Genomic DNA, 21,152 nt, shown 5'->3' with positions numbered 1-21,152 from the left:
TTACCTGAAAGCTTTTTCAAAAATCTAAACTTGTTCTTTTTCTTCCTTATTTTATTATTCATTTAATATTATATTAACAATATTTAAATATTAACCTATCATATCATCATCAATAATATACAAATATTAGAAATAATAATAATAATAATAATAATAATAATAATAATACTAATAAACGAAGTATAGTTTATTTGAAATATATAACAAATAATAATTCGAATTTATGATCATTATCGCGAATTGGCGCCAATTATATCCGGCATCTATACAAATATCGATAGAATTGAAACGACTTAAATGACATTTGCACTAATTATATTTCCGATTTAAATCGGAGATAGAAAAATTAATAATTCTTTACATCAATAATATTTAATTTCGTTTCGAATGATACTACATTGGAAGTTAAGAAAATTAGAAACGTACGATATATTATACGAAGTGCATACAAGTGCACTTATGTTACTACCAACCGATTTTTAATTTTGTCATAGTGAAAACATTTCAAATAATTATTATTTTAATAAAACATTATTCAATTAATATTAGTTTATTCAAATTGAATAACAGATGAGAGATTAATGAATCACGTGTTGCGTGAATAATAATAAAATGAAAATATTCAGATCAAATAAATATAAGTGCAAAGAATATAATATAAGTGCAAGAATATAATATATATAATATATAATATATATATATATATATTAATATAAAATATTAAGATCAAATAAATATAAGTGCAAAGAATATAATATAAGTGCAAGAATATAATATATATTATATATATTAATATAAAATATTAAGATCAAATAAATATAAGTGCAAAGAATATAATATAAGTGCAAGAATATAATATATATAATATAATATATATATATATTAATATAAAATATTAAGATCAAATAAATATAAGTGCAAAGAATATAATATAAGTGCAAAGAATATAATATAAGTGCAAGAATATAATATATATATAATATATAATATATATATTAATATAAAATATTAAGATCAAATAAATATAAATGCAAAGAATATAATATAAGTGCAAGAATATAATATATATAATATATAATATATATATTAATATAAAATATTAAGATCAAATAAATATAAGTGCAAAGAATAATATAAGTGCAAGAATATAATATATAATATATAATATATATATTAATATAAAATATTAAGATCAAATAAATATAAGTGCAAAGAAATATTTCCAAAAGATAGAGAGAGAAAGAGAGAGAAAAATATAATCGATCGTTGTTTCAGAAAAGGGGGAAGCTCGTGCAATTTAGGTCGTCGCGGAAGTTTCAAATCCGTTTGGTACTCTGATCCGCTTAGGGGGAGTGAGGCAGGGGGGAGGCAGGGGGAGTGCAGAAACCGGTTGCGGCAAAGTGCACCTGTAAATTTCGAATCGAATTTTTTCCGACGGAAAAAACCGACGTTTTATGGCTCTCTTTCTTTCTTTCTCGAACGAACCGGACACTCGGAAATATTCCGAAAGGATTACCAGGGGGATGTTGCTGCTTTTGTAAAATTTGAAATACACTAGCGCGCGCGAGTATTCGAAGATTAGAACAAAATCTCCGAGAATTTTCTTTCATTTTCCTACGAGATATTTTTATTTCGCGATTTTTATTATTATTTTGTCGTTGTTGTTGTTGTTGTTGTCGTCTCGCGAATTTCTTATTTTTTTATTTTTCACCTGCCTCCTGCCCCCCCCCCTCTGGCCCCCACGCGGTGCAAATCTCTACCCAATAATAATTTTTACAACGCTAAAAAGAAGTATAATACCCGAAATTAATAACAAAAAAAAGCACGAGAGAATTATTATTAAAAACAATAAAAACGAATTTTAATCATCGAGAAGAGAAACGAGTGAAAGAAACAAAAAACAAAAAGATATTCGTTTTTTTTATTTTATCGCAACGTTGTTGTTAAAAGATTCCAAAAATAAAAATACGAATAATAATAATAATAATAATAATTCCGCGTTCCCGTTGTAACGCAATGCGAAAGAAAAATTGAAAGTCATTTATTTTCATCTCTAATTTATTTATCCTACCACCCCCCACCCCCCACCCCCATCAAACGGATATAAACTTTTATCAACGAAGTAATAATATAACCTGTGTTCGATGTAAATAAATGATTAAATTGTTTCTATACCGTGTGTCACTATAAATAAATAAATAAATAAATCATTTTTAATCGAAAAAACACAGCAAAAGAAAATTTTCACGAAAATCTTTCGCAGGGAAAGTCTCGTTTCTTTTTTTCCTTTCTCTCTCTCGTTCTCTCGAGGAGTTTGAGAAGAAGAAAAAAAACAGGGGTGGGGGAGGGGTAAGTCTTACCTTAATCCGGGAACCGCCGAGACCGATCTTTGATCCGGGCTGGTTATCCAAGTGACGTGAGGGGTTGGACTCCCGTGCGCCGAACAACTCAATTGGGAACCCGTCGTGTTGGAAAAAACCAAAGTGCTTGGCGGCTCGAGAACGAATTCCGGACCTTGCTGACCGAGGACAATTTCGAGACTGTTCCACGAGGCGGCTGTAATAATCAAAATCCAAATTTTCAAATAAACAAACAACAACGAAAACAAATTAAAAGAAAAAATAAAAAGTACGCAATCGAATTCCCATCAAAAATTGCTGCAAAGTATTAGGGGAGGGTGAGGTGGGTAGGTGGGTGGGTGGTGGTGGTGGAAAGTGCGAAGTGTTGGGAGAGAGAGAGAGTGACTTTCGAAACGTAAATACCGAATTGTCGATTATTTTTTTTTGTTTTCTAGCTTTTACCTTCTATTTTCTATTTTTTTGCACGTTTTTTTTTATTCACGTACGAACGTAAAAACAAATTTTCTCTCTCTCTCTATCTATCTCTTATTTTTTGTTTTATTATCCGAAAAATAAAAAAACAGTCGGTCCGATCGAAAGCTTTTATTCCATTTCCCATTAACTTTAGCTCTGTTTTTTTCTCTATCTTCGCGATTTGTTTAAACAAAGAGAGAGAAAGAGAGAGAGAATGAATAAAAAAGTAAGTAAGTAAGAAAGAAAGAAGAACTCCGGTGTACGTATATAAAATACATATACAAAAAGTACAAGAAAAAGAAGATATAAGTATATATGTGTATGTGTGTGCGTGAGGGGAGAGTTATACGTTTTAACGATGCTAACCTTATGTTTTCTTTTCACCCTTCTTCCCCCACCCTCCCCCCTTTTATCTACTTCTTTTTCTTTAACTTTCTTCTTCCTTTTTTTCTTGTCAAAGAGAAGAAAAACTCGAGGGGGTGTAAGAGGAGGTGGAGGAGAAGAACGTAAACGGTGTATGTGTGCATGTGTGTGTGTGTTTGTGATCTCGTATAGCAAATGTAAAGTTACTTTCTTCAACGGTACTACCCTCTCGTCCGAGTTACGTCGAGCGTCGTTCTTCTTTTCCTTCCACTTTCCGTTCTTCAACGTTTCCCCGTTTACCATCATCCCCTCTCATCCCCTCATCCCCTTTTTCGTTCTCATCCACCTATTTCTCATTTTCGTTGTTGTGTGACGTGTTCTCTTCTTTTTTTTCTTTTTTTTTTTTTTTTTACAGAAATATATGTGTCATACGTACTGACAATTCGCATACTCCGACTAAACTAACGAACCAAATGTATATGTATAGCAAGACGATGGAAGTACACTTTACGTACACGTGGTTAAGGGTGGAATGATAGTGGTGGTGGTGGTGGTGGTGGTGGTAGGCTGCGAGAGGTCAAGGGTCTTTCTTGCCCCGGGGTCATTCGCACGTGGCACGTCTTTACTTAACGAGATCGTTTAGAACCCGTTCGCGAAATTTTTCCCTGAGAATCCTTTCGTTTATACACACACACACGTACACTCTATACACGTATAGAGGGAGAGGGAGGGGGTGTGGAAGAATGAAAAGATAAAGAAAGTACGACGACGAAAGAAGCCTTTCGACGTATTTCTATTTCTATTTCTATTTCTATTTCTATTTCTATATCTTTCTCATTATCTCTTTCTCTCTCTCTCTCTTTTTAACATATTCTTTTTTTATCTCCTTGTCGCGAGAAATTGAGAAAAAAGGTGTAACAATTTTGAAAACTTAAACGAGTAATAAAGAAAGTAAAACAATAAAAAAAAAAAGAAAGAAATAATAAACGAAACGAAAAAGAAAAACGGGAAGAAGAAAGAAAAAGTAGCAGGGAAGGTGAGAGTGAAGAGGAAGGGAGGGAGGGAGGGATCAATGGGGGGGTGGGGTTTGAGGGTTTGGAAAAAAGTAGGGAATATTTCATTCGTAACCCGCTTAAAAATCACGGATTTAAATTTCACGGACGCGTGCACACGCCGAGATATATTTCCCGGTAGGTTCGACGTAGATTTCAGTTTCCATTAAAATTTATGTTAAAGCTTTGCCCGAGAGAGAGAGAAGAGAGAGAGAGAGAGGGAGAGAGAAAGAAAGAGAATATCCTCACACCTTCCCCACCCCCCTCTCAGTCATTTTTATCCTGTTCTCTCTTTCTTTCTTTCCATCTTTCTGTATCTTTCTGTATCTTTCTGTATCTAACTTTGTTTCATTTTTTTTTCTTCTCATCCCCTCTCTCTCTCTTTCTTTCTGTGGGTGTTTAAATTTTTTTTTGATACTCCCTCGCTTTTTCATTGCTTTAGCGGCAATGGAAAAAAAATAGAAAAAAAAAGGACGAAGATGAAGAAGAAGGAAGAGAAGAAGGGGCGGGGGTTGGGGGTGGGAGGAGACCTCGAAAAAGCAAAAAAAAAGGAAAAAAAAAGGGAAAACGTTGCGCACGATTTTACTCGACGCGTCGATCTATACTTTCGACTTTGTTACCGGTTACACGTCGTGGCTAAAACACAATGAACGAACGGGCTATAGCTTTTACACGCTTAACTCTATCCCCCTCCACCTCCCCCTCCTCCCCCATCCTTCACCAACCCCCTCCTCGTCGTCCCTTTGAAATTGTACGATCAGTAAAATACGTTTCCTCTCGTTCTTCGGTTCCCCGAGGAAGAGTTTAGGGATTTTTTACAAAAAATAAAAAAGATCCTCTCTCTCTCTCTCTCTCTCTCTTTGACGTTTAAAAGATTTTTATTATATATATATATATATTATCTACTGTTAATGACGATGATATTTAATCGAACATTTTCAATGAACCTTTTCCTTTTTTTTTCATTTTAAGACGTGTAATTTTATCTTAGGATTAAATAACGAACGAACGAATAATCTGACGACGACGATGATGATATTTTTATAATATTTTGTCTTCGTGAAAAACAGAAAAAAATATTTCAAAGATTCATCGTTAGTTTCCTATCCCGTGGGTTTTAAAAACAGAAGAAGAAGAAGAAGTTGTGTTGTACGAGCAAAGAAAAAAAAAAAAAGACTACGAAAGAGCAACGACGACTACGACGACTATGACGGTGGTGTTGGTGTTGGTAATGGTAAGGGTAAGGGTAGTGTTATAAGCAAGGTATGCAGATAGGAAGAGGTACCAGTGGAAAGGGTAGTGTCGGTTTAATTCGGTCGACTCGTTGCTAGATTCGAGTTGGTCTTTCAGCAAACGCAAGGGAGCGAAGCGACCTGCTTCGTAAATCCGATCTAAACACCCCACCTCATCCATCCCTGCCCTCCCCCTATCCCCCTTCTATCCCCGGTACACATTGTTCATAACCGAGAAACCGTAGGAAATCAATTCCGCTAAGCCGAATTCGACCCAAATTTCACATCGATTTGACGGAATGGACCCCCCACGGAAGATTAAATGCGCAGGAAAGCGAGAACTATCCTCCATCCATCCGTCTGTCCGTCCGTCTGTCTGTCTGTCCCTTTCTCTAAACCTCCCTTCTGTCACTCAGATTTCATTCATTCGCTAGCCAATCACCTATCTGTCCCGTATCTATACCTGTTTCTAACGAAAACCACCCCGAATGGAAACATGCGAATGCATCGTAGGTTTTTTTTATCTCCTACGGGTCACAAATTTAATTTTATTATTCTGTTAACATATTTTGGTTTGGGGGGAAAGGGGGGATTTATCCACCCGTCCGTCTGTCTGTCTGTCTGTCCCTTTCTCTAAACCTCCCTTCTGTCACTCAGATTTCATTCATTTGTTAGCCAATCATCTATCTATACCTGTTTCTAACGAAAACCACCCCGAATGGAAACATGCGAATGCATTGTAGGTTTTTTCTATCTCCTACGGGTCACAAATTTAATTTTATTATTCTGTTAACATATTTTGGTTTGGGGAACAGAGGGGGGATTTATTTTAAGCATTTTTGAATCAATGCTTACCTCAAACTTTTATCTATTCTCAGCGAACATATTTATTATTCACGTTTATTCCTAAGATATATCATTTTATAATTTTAACAAGTTCATCTTTGCAAAAGTGTTCAATTGTTTTTCCAATAGAATTGAAATAGAATGTAAGAGTATATTATACAGGTAAAAGTAGAATCTTCTTGACGATTATAATCGGCAAGAAACTGAATTAAAATAGTAGGAAAAAGATATATATGTATGTATGAACATTTAGTAATAATATTAAAAACTATAATAATAATAATAATAATATTAAATTGAAAACTTCGACTTTTCATCAATTATTTTCTTCGTCATTATTTCACACTCGTTAAATTATACTTATCAATTATCTTCGTATTATACGACGTTGTTATCGTTTAATCCTTAATCGATTTTAACTTTTTTTCTTCTTTATTTCATCTTTATCCTTATCTAGTTGTCTGTATTAACGAAAGGTTAGATCGATAAAATCGAAAATTATATTATTATAGGACGGATCGTGGTAACGTGAGCCTAAGAATTACGTGAACGTGTTGATAAAGTCAATAGTATTAGTAATATTAGTATTACTAATAATTAATAATATTAATTAATTATTATTAAGTATTTTAGTATTATTAAATATAATATTAATATAATAAAATATAAGTATTAGTATTATTAGTATTAGTTATACGTGAACGTGTTGATAAAGTCAATGGTATTAGTAATATTAGTATTACTAATAATTAATAATATTAATTAATTACTATTAAGTATTTTAGTATTATTAAATATAATATTAATATAATAAAATATAAGTAAAAGTATTATTAGTATTAGTTATACGTGAACGTGTTGATAAAGTCAATGGTATTAGTAATATTAGTATTACTAATAATTAATAATATTAATTAATTATTATTAAGTATTTTAGTATTATTAAATATAATATTAATATAATATAATATAAGTATTAGTATTATTAGTATTAGTGATTAAAATCAAAAAATGAATAAAGTAGTATATTTATTTTTATTTTTATTCTTTCAGTTGATTGAGTTAAACGTTTCGAAGAAAAGGTGGAGTATTTTATATTTTTCTTTTAATTATTTTTATTATTATCGTGATCGTCATCATTGTAAGATGAAAGAATTGAAATGGGAATGATCGAGATGTAATAATACTCTTTCAATTTGCACTATCAATACGTTTGACGTAACCATTCTGCTTTTTGTTCGCTTACTTTTTCTTTTTTACTCTTCCCTTGACCACCCTCTCGTTTTTTTCCTTTTTTTCTTTTTTCTATTCTTTCTTTTTTCATGTCTCATGCTTCGACAAACATTGATTTAAGAACCGTTTTATTCGCGTAGAGAATAGAAACGGAGAAATACCTTAAGGCTGTGGGAAGGGGGTGGGGGTGGGGGTTTGAAGAAGGTTCTTCTTGAAATTTGTTGAAAAAGAAAGCATCGATAGACTCATGGGAATCGAAACGACGGTTAGCAAAAGTGTGTAATACGAATAAAAATTCTACGAGAATTTTAACGACAGTTTTTTCTTAACGTTTATCTTTTACTTTTCACGTATTTTCGTTAGATTATCATACGTAATATATATATTTATATATAAATTAATTTACAAAATATAAATACGAAGGGTGTGGTGGGTATTAACGAAAAAAAAAAAATTTCCCCCTCGTCCTAACGCGAATACGCGAATACATAAATAAAAAAAGAAGAAAATGAAGTAAAAAAATAAAAATAAAAATAAAAAAAAAAATAAAAAGCACAACTATCGAACGTAGAAACTTGCTGCTGAATAATTTTTTCCCTTTCTTCTTCTTCTTCTTCTTCCTATTTCTTCTTTCTCTTTCTATTCGTCTTATTTGATATTTTTTTCTCTTATTTTTCTTGTACCTTTTTTTCGAAAGCTTTAACGACGGTTTCTCTCACTCGAGTCGAATCGAAATGTTCGCAAAGCAGGTACGTACCACCATCCTTTAAGTTCCTCCTCTCCCTCCCTCCCTGCCTCCCCCCAACCCCGAGCCCCTTTTTTCTCCATCAACTCGAAGAGAAAACTGGAAGGCCCCGAGTATTATTCCTGTCTTCGACCATTACCTCTACCTCCAACGACAACGTGCGCTGCTAGCAAAAACGTTTTCACGACTACTGTCTACTAACGCGAATGACTGTGAGAGAAAAAAAGAGAGGGAGAGGGAGAGAGGGGGAGAGAGAGGGAAAGTGCTGTGGTTTGCATTTTCTACGCGAGTAACAGCCGAGAAAAGGCTTCTTTTTCTTCTTCTTCTTCTTCTTCTTTTTCTTTCTTCACGGTTGCGATTTATGAAAAGTAATTTCGTAAATCTTCCCTCTCTTACCCTCCCCTCCCACCCCTCTCCTCCCCCTCGTTCACCTTTTTTTTTTCTTCTCACGTGCCAAATTTTCCCTCCTTCCTATCGAGTCCGTGTTTCTCTCTTCTTTCTTTTTTTATTTTCATGCAACTCGGACTAATAATAATTAATCAGCAATGTAATTGGAATACTAATCGATGATGTATTATATAATCGGATAAAATTACTGGCGGCGCGTTTCTAAAACGATTCTATTGGATTGAAACTAAGGTGGGGTGGGGAGGGGTGAGGGGGAGGGAGATTGGATTGAACACGAATCGTTTTTTAGATTTTTTTTTCTTTCTTCTTTTTGTTAGATCGATTTTATAGTTTGAGGTTTAAAACAATTCGGTAAAGAGAGAAGGGTGGTGGGTGGGGGTAGGGGTGGTAAAGTAAGTCAGAATAGGTAAGAATTTTTTTCTTTCGTTTATTTCTTTTCGGTCTTTATCGGCATCAAACGGATTTGCATGAAATTAAAGTTGAATTGCTATACGAGTATTTCCCATTCGGTAATTTGGTGGTGTTATTTTCGTTAATCGATGTTACCAAGAAAAAAAGAAAAGAAAAGAAAAAGGTTTATCAGGTCACGTAGTCGTAGTGTAGGGGTTGTTGGTTAAGGATTAGAAAGACATTTGAGATTATTCGTTTGGTAGATTAATCCTCGAAGTTCTATCTGTGACTTGTAAAAGCTCGTTTCGTTTTATTTCGTTTCGTTTGAAGAAAATCAATAATTTGGTGAAGATTTAATCGGTCTAAGATTCGTTCAGTTTTTAACAAACGTATTAGTTTTGATGTACTCGTTATTACGAATTTAAAGAAAGAATTAATTTTTTTTGTGATTAATGTACAATATTTTTTATTAATTATAAACCATCACGAAGTGTCATTTCGATTAGGAGTAATTTTTGTTCAATTATTTTTCTTTAAATTTGACAAACGAAATATTGAACCATCGAAAAATTGTATATATTATTAAATTATATTAATAAAATTAATTATATTATATTAATTAATTAATTAATTAATATAAATATAATAAAATAATATAAAATATATAATAAAATAATTAATTAATTAATTATTATAGTCATTGTATTTAATAGTTAAATAATTGTTAATATATGTTATCACAAATAGAAGTAATATTTCTATCAAAGATGATTAAGAAACAAACAAACAAACAAACAAACATAAAGAAGAAGAAGAAGTAGAAAATAACCAAAGCCTATAAAATGTTGAATGAAAAAGGAATGAAAAGAAATGAAAAAAGAAGTAAAAGATAAAAGAATACTTTAGCTACGAATAGAATGAAGCTTTTTCGAAACTATTAGAAGATTATAAAACGATCGTGGTTTACAAACGTTAAGAGGATTCGATGCGCTTAGCAGGAATGGGTTGGAGGGGGGGGTTGGGAGGTGTACGCTTTTAGAAATGCAAGACGATTGGCCGGATCGATTTTCATTAGTTCGTCGTTGATATATATATACATATATATATAACTACCAACCACGAGCATGGTAATAATTCATCCGATGAATTATTTAGTCAGACTCGTCCCGTTGGTGGTAGTCGCAGCTTAAAATACGATTTGACACTGTTCGAACGATTTTATGACGATGAACCCACGAAAAGATAGAAGAAAAAACGATTAACGATTCGAAGAATGATAAGATACAATGGAAAGAGAGTAAGTAGGGGGTAGAGGGGTAGGGGGTGGGAGGAAAGTATAATAGGAAAACTATTGTTTTATCGGAAAAAATTTTGTATAAAGGTTATAACACAAATGATATGAATCCGATGAATCTGACGTATTGAAATTTGGATGGATAAGTAAAATAATACAAAAATAAAAATAAAAATAATAATATATAAATAATAAATATAAGAAATAATATATATCTTAATAATATATTATTAAATAAATATAAGAATAATAATATATATTAATCTATATATATATAATATATATAAATAATATATAATTAATATATATATATATATATAAATATAATAAATATAATAAAATATATAAAAATAATAATATATTATATAATAAATATAATATAATCTATAAAAATAATAATAAATATTTATAATAAATATAATAATAATATAAAAATAATAATAATATATTATATAATAAATATAATAAAATAATATAAAAATAATAAATAATTTAAAGATTAGTGATATATATCTATATATAGTGATATATAAGATAGTGAATAATATCACGTAGATTTGATTTTCTTGGTATTATCGATCATTGGTTTGCGGTTAAGGGTAGAGAGAAAGGATATATCTGTTGAAGAAGGGAAGGTGAGAGTAGAGAAGAGGATGTTTGAAATATGCATCACTCGTTAGGGGGATTGGTTAGGTAGGTAGGTGGGTGGGTGGGTGGTTAAGATAGGTGCGTACTTGGTCTCGCCTTCGCTGAGAAATTGGAATTCTACGTTGCGGCCTGGATTACGAGCTTTAGACGTTACTGTTAACAAGCTTCCAACGATAAGTGGAAAACGAGGGAAAGAGGAATGAATAGTAGTCGTTTGGTGGTGGTAGTGGGGGTGGTGGTTGTCTTTCGTAATCGTCTCGGGTCGGTTGTTGTTGCGTCGTTACCAACAAATATGAAATGAATAAATCAGAAGTGAAATGAAACGAAAAATAAGAAATGTAAAAAAGAGATAGAGGGTTGTTGGTAGAAAAATGGGGGAAAGGAGGAGGAGGAAGAGGTGGAGGAGGAGGAGGAAAAATAAAATAAAAGAAGAAGTATTATTTTAAAGTCAGGAAAAGAAAGAAACAGACAGAGAGACAGAGAGAGAGAGAAAGAGAGAGAGTAAAAGTTAGTCTCAATTAAAAAAGTGTATTCGTTGGAATCGAGAAATAATGTAAGAAGAACAAAGGAATAAAAAGGATAAGATAGGTTAGAAGAAGTAAGAGATAAGGATAATAGACAAAATAAAGAGAGATGAATAAACCTGAAAGAGAGATATCGCGAATTGATACGACGACGTTTGATAAGAAGAAAGAGAAAGGAATAAAAAGGAAAAGTAAAGATCGTTGAAGTGAAGGTGAACGAGTGGTAAAAGTACGAATAGGAGAAGGTGATGGTGGTGGTGGTGGTGGTGGTGGAAGTAAAGAAATGGGAAGTAAGTGAAATTCTTTTTATACGAATTCCAATATTCCGTCTCTTCTTTGTGACGTGGCGTCTTCATGCGTATTCATTCATTCTTCCTTTCTCGATCAGAGAAAAGGAACGATCATTTCCTTTCCTTTCTTTCCTTCCTTCCTTCCTTCCTTCCTTCCTTTTCTTTCTTTTCTTTTCTTTCTTTTGAAATGAAGAGAAGGTAAACGTAAGAGAGAAAGTAGGGGAAGAAAAAAAGGAATCAAACGTCGGAATATGAAAGACAATTTTCTTTCGAAGCTTTTCGAAGCTTTTCGAAGCTTTTCGAAGTAACATTCCGATTATTGATTATTTTCTTTTTGCTTTTTTTTCTTTTTTTTTTTACGCAGTAAGTGCGTGCAATATTTATTATTCCATTTATTTGTCGAAGTGAATTAGCGAGTTGGATCTTTTCAAGATGAGGAGATGAAGATGAATGAGAGTATATACTTCTTTGACGTTATCAAACGCGAATGCATTACCACTACTATTACACTTGGCGAGTTTAGGATGAACGACGAGTAGAGATCGCGAACTCAATATGTTATTAGTTCGAAAGTAACTAATGAGCGATGTGACGTCATCGATTTCTCAGGATCAAGAGAAAGGATGGAATTTATTCGATTTATTTGAAATAAATCAAACGGGAATAAACGGGAACACGGACGATTATATATCAACGGGTATATATTTTGTCGGGTTTAAATCTAAAGAATAAAATCATTTCATCGATGTTGTTCGCTCTGTTATAACGCATTCGTTCAACGTAATTTTCAATTGTACTTTCAACGAGATTTTGTTGTAAAATCCTAAAGCGTGCATTCAATGTGGAAGGATAGTTGCATTAAAAAATCTATTCGCGATACTTGCTACTCGTGTATATTCTGCTGAAGGTTTAGAACGGGTTACGAATTTTCAGGAACGTTCCATTATATCCAAAGAACACGTGGTTTAGATATGGCAGATAGTAATAGTAGTAGTAGTAGTAACAGAAGCGAGTGTCAGACACGTTCAAATATACATATCTCTGTCAGGTATCGATCCAACGAGATTGGATAGCTACTGCATCCAACTATTCGTCTATTTTAATAAAATTTCAAGACGAGTTTCCCTTCTGTCTTTTTTTCTTTTTTTCTTTTTCACGAACACCCGTCTTATGCTAAGAAACGAGGAGGAGACCGCGTTAATAAAAATGAAAAATAATAATCTAAGAATTTAGTCAAAATTAAACGAAATGCACAAAATAGAAATAATGAAATGAAATTATTTTCATACGTAAAACATCGAACGGATTTAAAAGTTATTTTTAAATCGTCCGTATCTTCGTTTATCGAATCGTTCGATTCTTTTTCAATCCTACATTTGTTTTATTTTTTTTCTTTTTTCCTTTTGTATCACGTTTTTGTTCGTTCGTTCGTTCGTTTGTATTTTCATTAGTAGTTTTAAATAATGAGAGAAAATTTCATTTGAAAGTAACAAATTCTTGATTTAATCTCTTAGAACTTTTTCATCATCGGTGTTTCCAATGTAGAAAGAGAGAGAGAGAGAATAACTTCGTATTTGCAAAAGCATTCTTTTCATTTGCGTATACGCTTAATTAAAGTCATCGAATTGTTTCAATGCGCTTCTCGATTTTACCGAACCATTGAACCAAACCTTGATCTGGGGGAGATCGATAGCCAACGTATATTTGCGTGAAGGTTTAGCATTCTCTCATCTGCCTTTGTTAAATCTGTATATACATATACATATACACATATATATATACATATATAAATATAAATAGATAATACCTTCATTCGAATATAATATAATAGACATAACTAGATTCAAATTCTCTTAGAATAACGAGCTCATAATTCTAAACCGATATTGTGTTCACACGATCATTAAGAGAAACCTATTATAATATATGTGATAAAAAAAAGAAAAAAAAGAATAGAAAATTCAAAATGATTATCGAATAATTCCAATGAGATGATTCAATTTTTAAATCGAATTTTAATATAACATTATCATGATTATTATTATTATTTGATTTAATCTCGTAATCTATATTTCGTTATATTAAAAAATGATCGTAGAATTTTTCATTGAAATAATTCATTTCTCGATTAAACGCGTTCCAAAATTATTACCTCGAGAAGTAACACTTAAGAAATAGAAGAAGAAGAAATAGAATTTAATCAAAATCGATCGGTGTAGACAAACTTTCGTATTACAAATCACATCTCTAACATTTGGTTAAAACAAATAAATAAAATGGATGTATTGTCTTGAGAACATTTGGAGAAGAGGATTGAAGCAATAGAAACGAGCATCATTCTTTCGAACGACGTTTCTACTACTTCTACTACTACTACTACTATTCTTTGACCGGAAGTGTTAGAGAAAGAAAGAAAGATAGTAAAGTAACACGAGTTAAACGAGAAACGAGTAGATGGACTTTCGCGGCCAGTTTGAGATGGTACCCTTTCTACCGAATAGTTGCACTTTAGTCGCGAGTAGGACGGGGGGAGGGAAGAGAGAAGAGGGGTAGGGGTGAGGGAAGGGGGAAGAGGGGGAGGGAGAAAGCTCGTTGTGGAAATACGTGTCCTTAGCGAAGCTTAACCAAAGAGGATCGATTCGTGGTGCACACGTAAGGATGACGACCAATTCCACCCCCCACTTTCTCTCTCTCTCTCTCTCTCTCTCTCATTTCTATATCTATCTCTGTCTTTCTCAACACCAAAATCCGTCGATCGATTCACTAGAGGAGAACAGCCTTATCCAGACAGGAACGGTGAGATGTCCTGGAATAGCTGTTACGTCTACATTCATACATGCGTGTGCACTTCTCTCTCTCTCTCTCTTTATGTATATATGTGTGTGTGTGTGTTGGTGATGCGCACGTATAACGTGAGATCCGACAGTTGCAATTTCGCCGCGCCTCGTCACATCCACCCACCCAATCGTTTTCTCTTTTTACTCTTTTAGTCCTTCCGTTTATCTCCATCTCTATCTCTTCCTTTACTTCTTTTTCTTTTTCCACCCCCCAGCCCACCCCACCCCTCTCTCTCTCTCTTTCTCTCTGTGTCTATCTATCTTTCTCTTTATCCATCTATCTCTATCTATCTTTTCTACTTCCAGTAACCTCCTCTACTCGGGACCGACGGGTATCTACCGGAAATTAGAGATTGCGTAATTCAACGAGACTATCCCGGATTACGTGTTCGAAAAATCGACGTCGATTTACGAGGGACACGCACGGAAGGTTCGTTCGTGTAAAGGGCTCGTTCTCTCTCTCTCTCTCTCTCTCTCTCTTTATCTCTCTTTATCTCCTTCTATCTTTCTATCTTTTTTTATTTCTATCTATCTCTCTCTCTATCTCTCTCTCTTCTCTTCTCTCTCTGACTCTCATTTCACGTTGCTCGATAGAAAAGATAGCCAGAGTTTCTAGTTTTAGCCTCTTTCCATCCGTGTCAGGATGGAAATGGAATTTAAAAGCTTACCTCGTTCGAAAAGTCAGCCACTTTCGAGTCTCACGTACAATATCGCTTAGAAATAGTATTGTAGATACCTAGTACCACTATTACTACTATTTTTATTACTACTATTGGTCGTTTAGTAATTTCATTTCGTTATAGGTACTAGAAGACAATTTTTCTTTATTTTCTTTTTAACGAGTTTCCAACATTTTTCTAAACTATCTATATTTTATTATTATTATTATTATTATTTCTTGTCTTATTTTTACCATCGTGAATTTTCTATTTAACGCAAACGCGTTTCCTAAGTATTTCCCCCACAACCCCCTCCACCCTTTTATCGTGATCGTCAAATCTCGAATTTTATTTCTCCCACCCCTTTCCAGATATTTTTTTATCCACGATAGGTGAAATAATTAACGTCGAGGAAGAAAGTTGCAAAAAAAGAAAAAAAGGAAAGGAGGATCAAACGCGTTGTCGTCGTCACTAATGTCCGCCATTTTTGGTACGACCACAACGGGAGACAATTGATTTGCTTGTCGATATACGCGATCCATCTTAGGTTGGTAGTTGGTTCGATATCGAATTGTTTCGTCTCGCGAATTCAAACTCCACTATCGACAATACGTCAGTCAGAAATTGTCCAATAAGCGAAAAAGTATTTCCACCAATTCCTTCCACGTATCTTTCCACCCCTTCCCTTTTTTATTTCCCCCTCCCTTATTTTTTTAACAATTTTTCAAATTATTCAAATATATTTTAATACGCGAGTAATTTATTTTTTTTCTTAATTTTGTCCGCTTAATTGACACTCGTAATTTTTTATACTTTTTGTATTAATGTTGAATACTAAATGTTTATTATGTTATTAATAAAATAATATTTTTTCAACGATAAAACGTTCCTCTGCAATCAAATAGATATAACAATTAGAAAGTTAATATAAATCGTCAAATAAATTTGATTTTCTTATAACAAATTTGATAAAGAAGCTTTATTCATTTGAAACAATTATTAATTATTTCAAATTTACAGTAATATCATATAGGAATATAATAAATATAATAAAATAATATTTTTTCAACGATAAAACGTTCCTCTGCAATCAAATAGATATAACAATTAGAAAGTTAATATAAATCGTCAAATAAATTTGATTTTCTTATAACAAATTTGATAAAGAAGCTTTATTCATTTGAAACAATTATTAATTATTTCAAATTTACAGTAATACTATTTAGATATACTGTATATATATATACATACATATATCCACAAAATCATCCCCCCCATTTTGCTTGTTTTATCGAAAATGACGACGAGCAATCGGAAATTAAAGGCTGTGCGTAATTTGATCAGATTACTCAGCTTCTAGTTTAGTCTTCGTTTATTGATTATTCCTACGTGTGTGTGTGTGTGTGTTTATATGTGCATGGAAAAAAATTCGAGATCGAATAATTTCTTTCGTTTTTTATTTTCTTTTTTTTTGGGTAGACAATCTCATTCCTATTCGTTGGATTATTCCATTTTACTAGATTTCACATTATACTTTTCTTTCTCTAGTTTATTTAAATGTAATTTTGTCAATCGAAATTTGAATTAATTCAGTATACTTCAGAACGTGAAATTGAATCTAATACTTTCTATTTCTCTCTTTCTATCTCTTTCTTAATTTATCTATGCTTTCCTAGAGTTATTAGAATCTAGTTTTCGTAGATTCGTAAAGGGATGTTAAACAAAATTCAAGAATTAAATTCAACCTCTTGCGAAAGTGCAACTATCAGTCAAAATGATAAATTATTGTTAACAATTATTATTTCTAATTTCGTTTTGATCGAAATTTCATGAATTTCTCTACGTAATGATAAAAAATAATGATCGATCGATACACTCGTACAAATTTATTTTTATTCGACGCTCGTACGTTTGTCGTACGCGTCGGTTTTGCCGTCGTCTGACTATGCATTGACCATTTTCACTGAGAACTTTTCCGAACTTCGTAGCAGCACACTCACCGCGTGTTTCTATACTCTTCGTATGAAATACAAATGTGTCAGCATTGTTTGGAATTATTCCATCCGTGATATGTGCATCCTGACACTTTCTATATTATTATATCTGATGTTTGAATATGTCTATTTTATGTATGAGTTTGTGCATTAACAAATGAAACTATTATTTTGTTTCCGGGGGGGAAGAAAAAAAAAAACAAAAAAAATAGGAAGATTATTTTCAATGAGAAATAACAAAGTATGGATAAAAAACATTGTTATTTTTCAAATACTATTGTGTGTGTGTGTATATATATATATAAATAAGAAGCTTAGAAATGAAATAATATATTTTATTGGATCATTCCCCATAGAGTATAATAAAAATACCTTTTCTCCGTATATTATTTTTCCTGTAACTTATCTCTTTTTTTTGGGATGAAAATCGTCGATAGGTATTATACTTTGTATTACTGTGCAACATTTGGAAGGAAGATTAACGATTAGTTCCCTCGTTTAAATGGATTAAGGATTTTCTACGATAATCTGGGCTGGTAGATAAATCAAAATCTTCCTAACACCGAAGAAAAGATAATATAAAGTATTAGAAAAGTATAATAACTTGCTCTGGTATTAGAACGTGTTAGATTTTCTCTCATTTGTTTAACGATATTATAATAAGCAGTTGTTTGTTGCTGTTTTATCAGCATCCCGAATATAGGGATTTTTTATTGAGTCACTAGGGATAACACTAGTTAACAAAACACGTAAAATATATTCCGGCAATATCGGAATTCGAAGGAAAAGGGGAAGAAGAAAAAGAAAAGAAGAAGAAGAAGAAAAAAAAAAAAGAGAAAAAAAAGCGATTGCAGTGGCGCGCGCGCTACGTCATAGATTTACCGTTCTTTTGACACGCGCTTTGAAATACGACAATGACAATGCAACGTAAAAACAATGCAACGGCCCTTCAAACGCTTTGTTAGCCAACGTAGTACACACTCTTCCCCCTTCCCTTCCCTTCCCTTCCTTTTCTTTCCCCTTTTCCTTCAGCTACGCGCTCGTATACGATAGTAGTAGGTGCTCACGTTTTTCAATTCATTGGCGTAACCTACAAGGGTTGTTGCATACACCCTGCATTCAAATCCCTTTTCTTATCCAAATTTTTTCCTTCTAACGCGTTAATTAATAATTAATAATAATAATAATAATAATACGAAACAAAAAACAAATGAACGAATATCATTGGAATTATAATAATATATGGTTGGGAAAAATAGTTGAACAATGCAATTTTAAAGAAGGAATCTTACGCCAATGGTTTCTCTGGCGGTACGAGTGTAGCAAAGACGTGGCGAGGCTCACGCTAAGGGAGTTCATGCCACCCCCTCCCCCTCCCCTTCCCCACCTATCTAACTCATGCCACCCTCATCCCCACCCTCGCAACCCCCCCTGCTAGCTCATTCACTCACGCACGTACGTCGTGGCACGCAGGAGGAGACGCGAAAAGGAAAAACTGCTACTACGTACAATGCAAAAGTACTATACCCCCCTCCCCCTCCCCCACCTCGGCCCTTTGCTCTCTCTTTTTTTTTTACTACTTTCTACTTTCTATTTTCTTTTTCTAGACCCCCCTTTCTCTCCCCCTTTCACTTCTTCTCCATTCCAGCCATCTTTTCTAACCAAAAATACGAAGCTTTCTTCGCTAAGATGCAGGAAAATATTCAAGGGAAGGTAGGATGCTGCAACATTTTCACGTCTGTGTGTATATGTGCGCTTGTGTATGTTTGTATGTGTGTGTGCGTGCGTGCACGAGAAAGTCCTGTGCAGAGTAAATCGGAATAAGGGCGGGTAGTAGAGTCGTTCAAAGAGACGAGAAAAGTGCTTCCTCGTGATTTTCAGATATATCTACTTCAAAAGTATCGCGTCTAGACTTCTAATGTCGTTAGGGGTTGGTGTTGCCACTGGCATAAACGGATGAGGGAGAAAAAACGTGTGAAAGTATATTATTTTTTCTTTTTTTTCTTTTTTCCTATAATAGAATACACGTTGATTATTAGAAATTTTTATCTGATTTCTATTCAATTAAATGAACTATCGTTTACAAGTAATTTTATAATTTGGACGTTTCATTATTATTACTTTCATTTTCTTTTCATTTTTTTTCTTCTTTTTATTAACGTTGATATTATTAATTTTTATCTGATTTCTATTCAATTAAATGAACTATCGTTTACGAGTAATTTTATAATTTGGACGTTTCATTGTTATTACTTTCATTTTCTTTTCATTTTTTTTCTTCTTTTTATTAACGTTGATATTATTAATTTTTATCTGATTTCTATTCAATTAAATGAACTATCGTTTACGTGTAATTTTATAATTTGGACATTTCATTTTCTTTTCATTTTTTTTTTCTTCTTTTTATTAACGTTGATATTATTAATTTTTATCTGATTTCTATTCAATTAAATGAACTATCGTTTACGTGTAATTTTATAATTTGGACGTTTTATTATTATTACTTTCATTTTCTTTTCTTTTCTTTTTTTTTTCTTGTTTTTATTAAACCCCCCCCCCCCCCCCCATTTGCATAGTAATCTTACTTTAAGTTTTCGCGTTGTCGGATAATAACCATAGTTAACAGTTCAATTATACAATCACTGATTGGATAAAAAGAAATAAACACGTTTCATTATAATTATACATTATACTTATATTATAAATTAGGTTGAATTTTGTTCTAACGATCAAGTAGAAAAAAATGAAACAGTCTCATTTATGTTTATTGTTTAATTATAGATAATCCATGTAAAGATTTGTCGAATAATTATTATACGAATTGGTATTGTTAATTGTTGTACGAATAATACTACTTCTAATGGAACCAACCGATACATTTTCTGTCTTTAAAAAAGAAAAAAAAAGAAAAAAAAAGAAAAAAATCAAATAAAACTGAACAAAATAGAATTGAGAAAAGAGACTTAGGCTAGTTAGTTTTTAAGACGATTAAGAGACTTCTAGTAGATCTTTCAAAATCTCGTTAAGGTCTGTTTACCCTAGTACAACGATTCGACAGATTTCTTTCACGAGGTAAAAATAAATTACAAAAGAAAAAAAACGAGAGAGAGAAAGAGAGACAGACAGACAGAGAGAGAAAGTATGGCAAAATTATGATAGAAAAAATGAAAATAAATGTGGGAAGTAGATTAGGGAGTAGGATTAGGGAAAAAAGAAGAAAAATGAAGTAGTCAGTACCTTCTTAAGTGATTGTGAAAATGATCAGACGTGCAGTAGTACAAAGAAATAAAAGGAAGAATCGTGAAAATAAAAAAAGAAAAGGAAAGGAAAGGAATGAGGTATGAAATTTGCGAACGAAGGTACAAGGATTACAAAGGGATAACTTGGAGGATTACAAAATTCAGAAAGAGAGAGAGAGAGAGAGAGTAAACGTATGTAGAATTGAAAAAGAGAAAGTTAAAGAGAAAAATAATAATAGTAGGAAGAAAGAATACGATGTCTTTTCTTTTTTATGTAAACGAATAAAAATTAAAAGGTAGAATTTCATAACTTGAAGGATTTCGAGAAGTTAAGAAATGGAGGAAAAAGAGAGAAAGAGAGAGAGAAAATTTATGAAGAAATAAAAAAGAAAAGTCGAGAAGAATATGTTGTTTGTAAACGAAGAAAGCGAGAACTACGAACGGGGGTGGAACTTGAAGGATTTCCAAGTTGAAGCTAAAGAGTGAGAAAGTAAAAAAGAAAGAAAGAAAGAAAGAAAGGTAGAAAGGAAGAAAGAATCATGAAAGTAAAGAGAGAAAACGTATGAAGAATCGGAAATGAAGAAT

The 21,152-nt window shown here is 32.6% G+C and overlaps 1 protein-coding gene and 1 long non-coding RNA gene across 12 annotated transcripts in view; both read right to left on the bottom strand.

The window, feature by feature from the left end:
* The window catches only part of LOC122517504, a 348-nt gene extending 284 nt beyond the window's left edge, over positions 1 to 64 (bottom strand). Inside the window, exon 1 of the long non-coding RNA XR_006303876.1 lies at positions 5 to 64. This is a non-coding gene — a long non-coding RNA (uncharacterized LOC122517504). The remainder of the gene's footprint in view (positions 1 to 4) is intronic.
* LOC122517501 (Down syndrome cell adhesion molecule-like protein Dscam2) overlaps positions 1 to 21,152 on the bottom strand; it is a 177,756-nt gene that overhangs the window by 37,215 nt on the left and 119,389 nt on the right. For all 11 annotated transcript variants that reach the window (XM_043635921.1, XM_043635928.1, XM_043635929.1 and 8 more), the window contains one exon: positions 2,361 to 2,556. In XM_043635921.1, coding sequence (XP_043491856.1) covers positions 2,361 to 2,556 — 196 coding nt within the window. The remainder of the gene's footprint in view (positions 1 to 2,360; positions 2,557 to 21,152) is intronic.

The sequence above is a fragment of the Polistes fuscatus genome, unplaced genomic scaffold (assembly GCF_010416935.1).
Source record: "Polistes fuscatus isolate 324 unplaced genomic scaffold, CU_Pfus_HIC Scaffold20, whole genome shotgun sequence".
In the NCBI taxonomy this organism is placed as follows: Eukaryota; Metazoa; Arthropoda; class Insecta; order Hymenoptera; family Vespidae; genus Polistes; species Polistes fuscatus.
The sequence above is the reverse complement of the archived record's forward strand: the minus strand, read 5'-3'. Positions and strand labels throughout refer to the sequence as shown.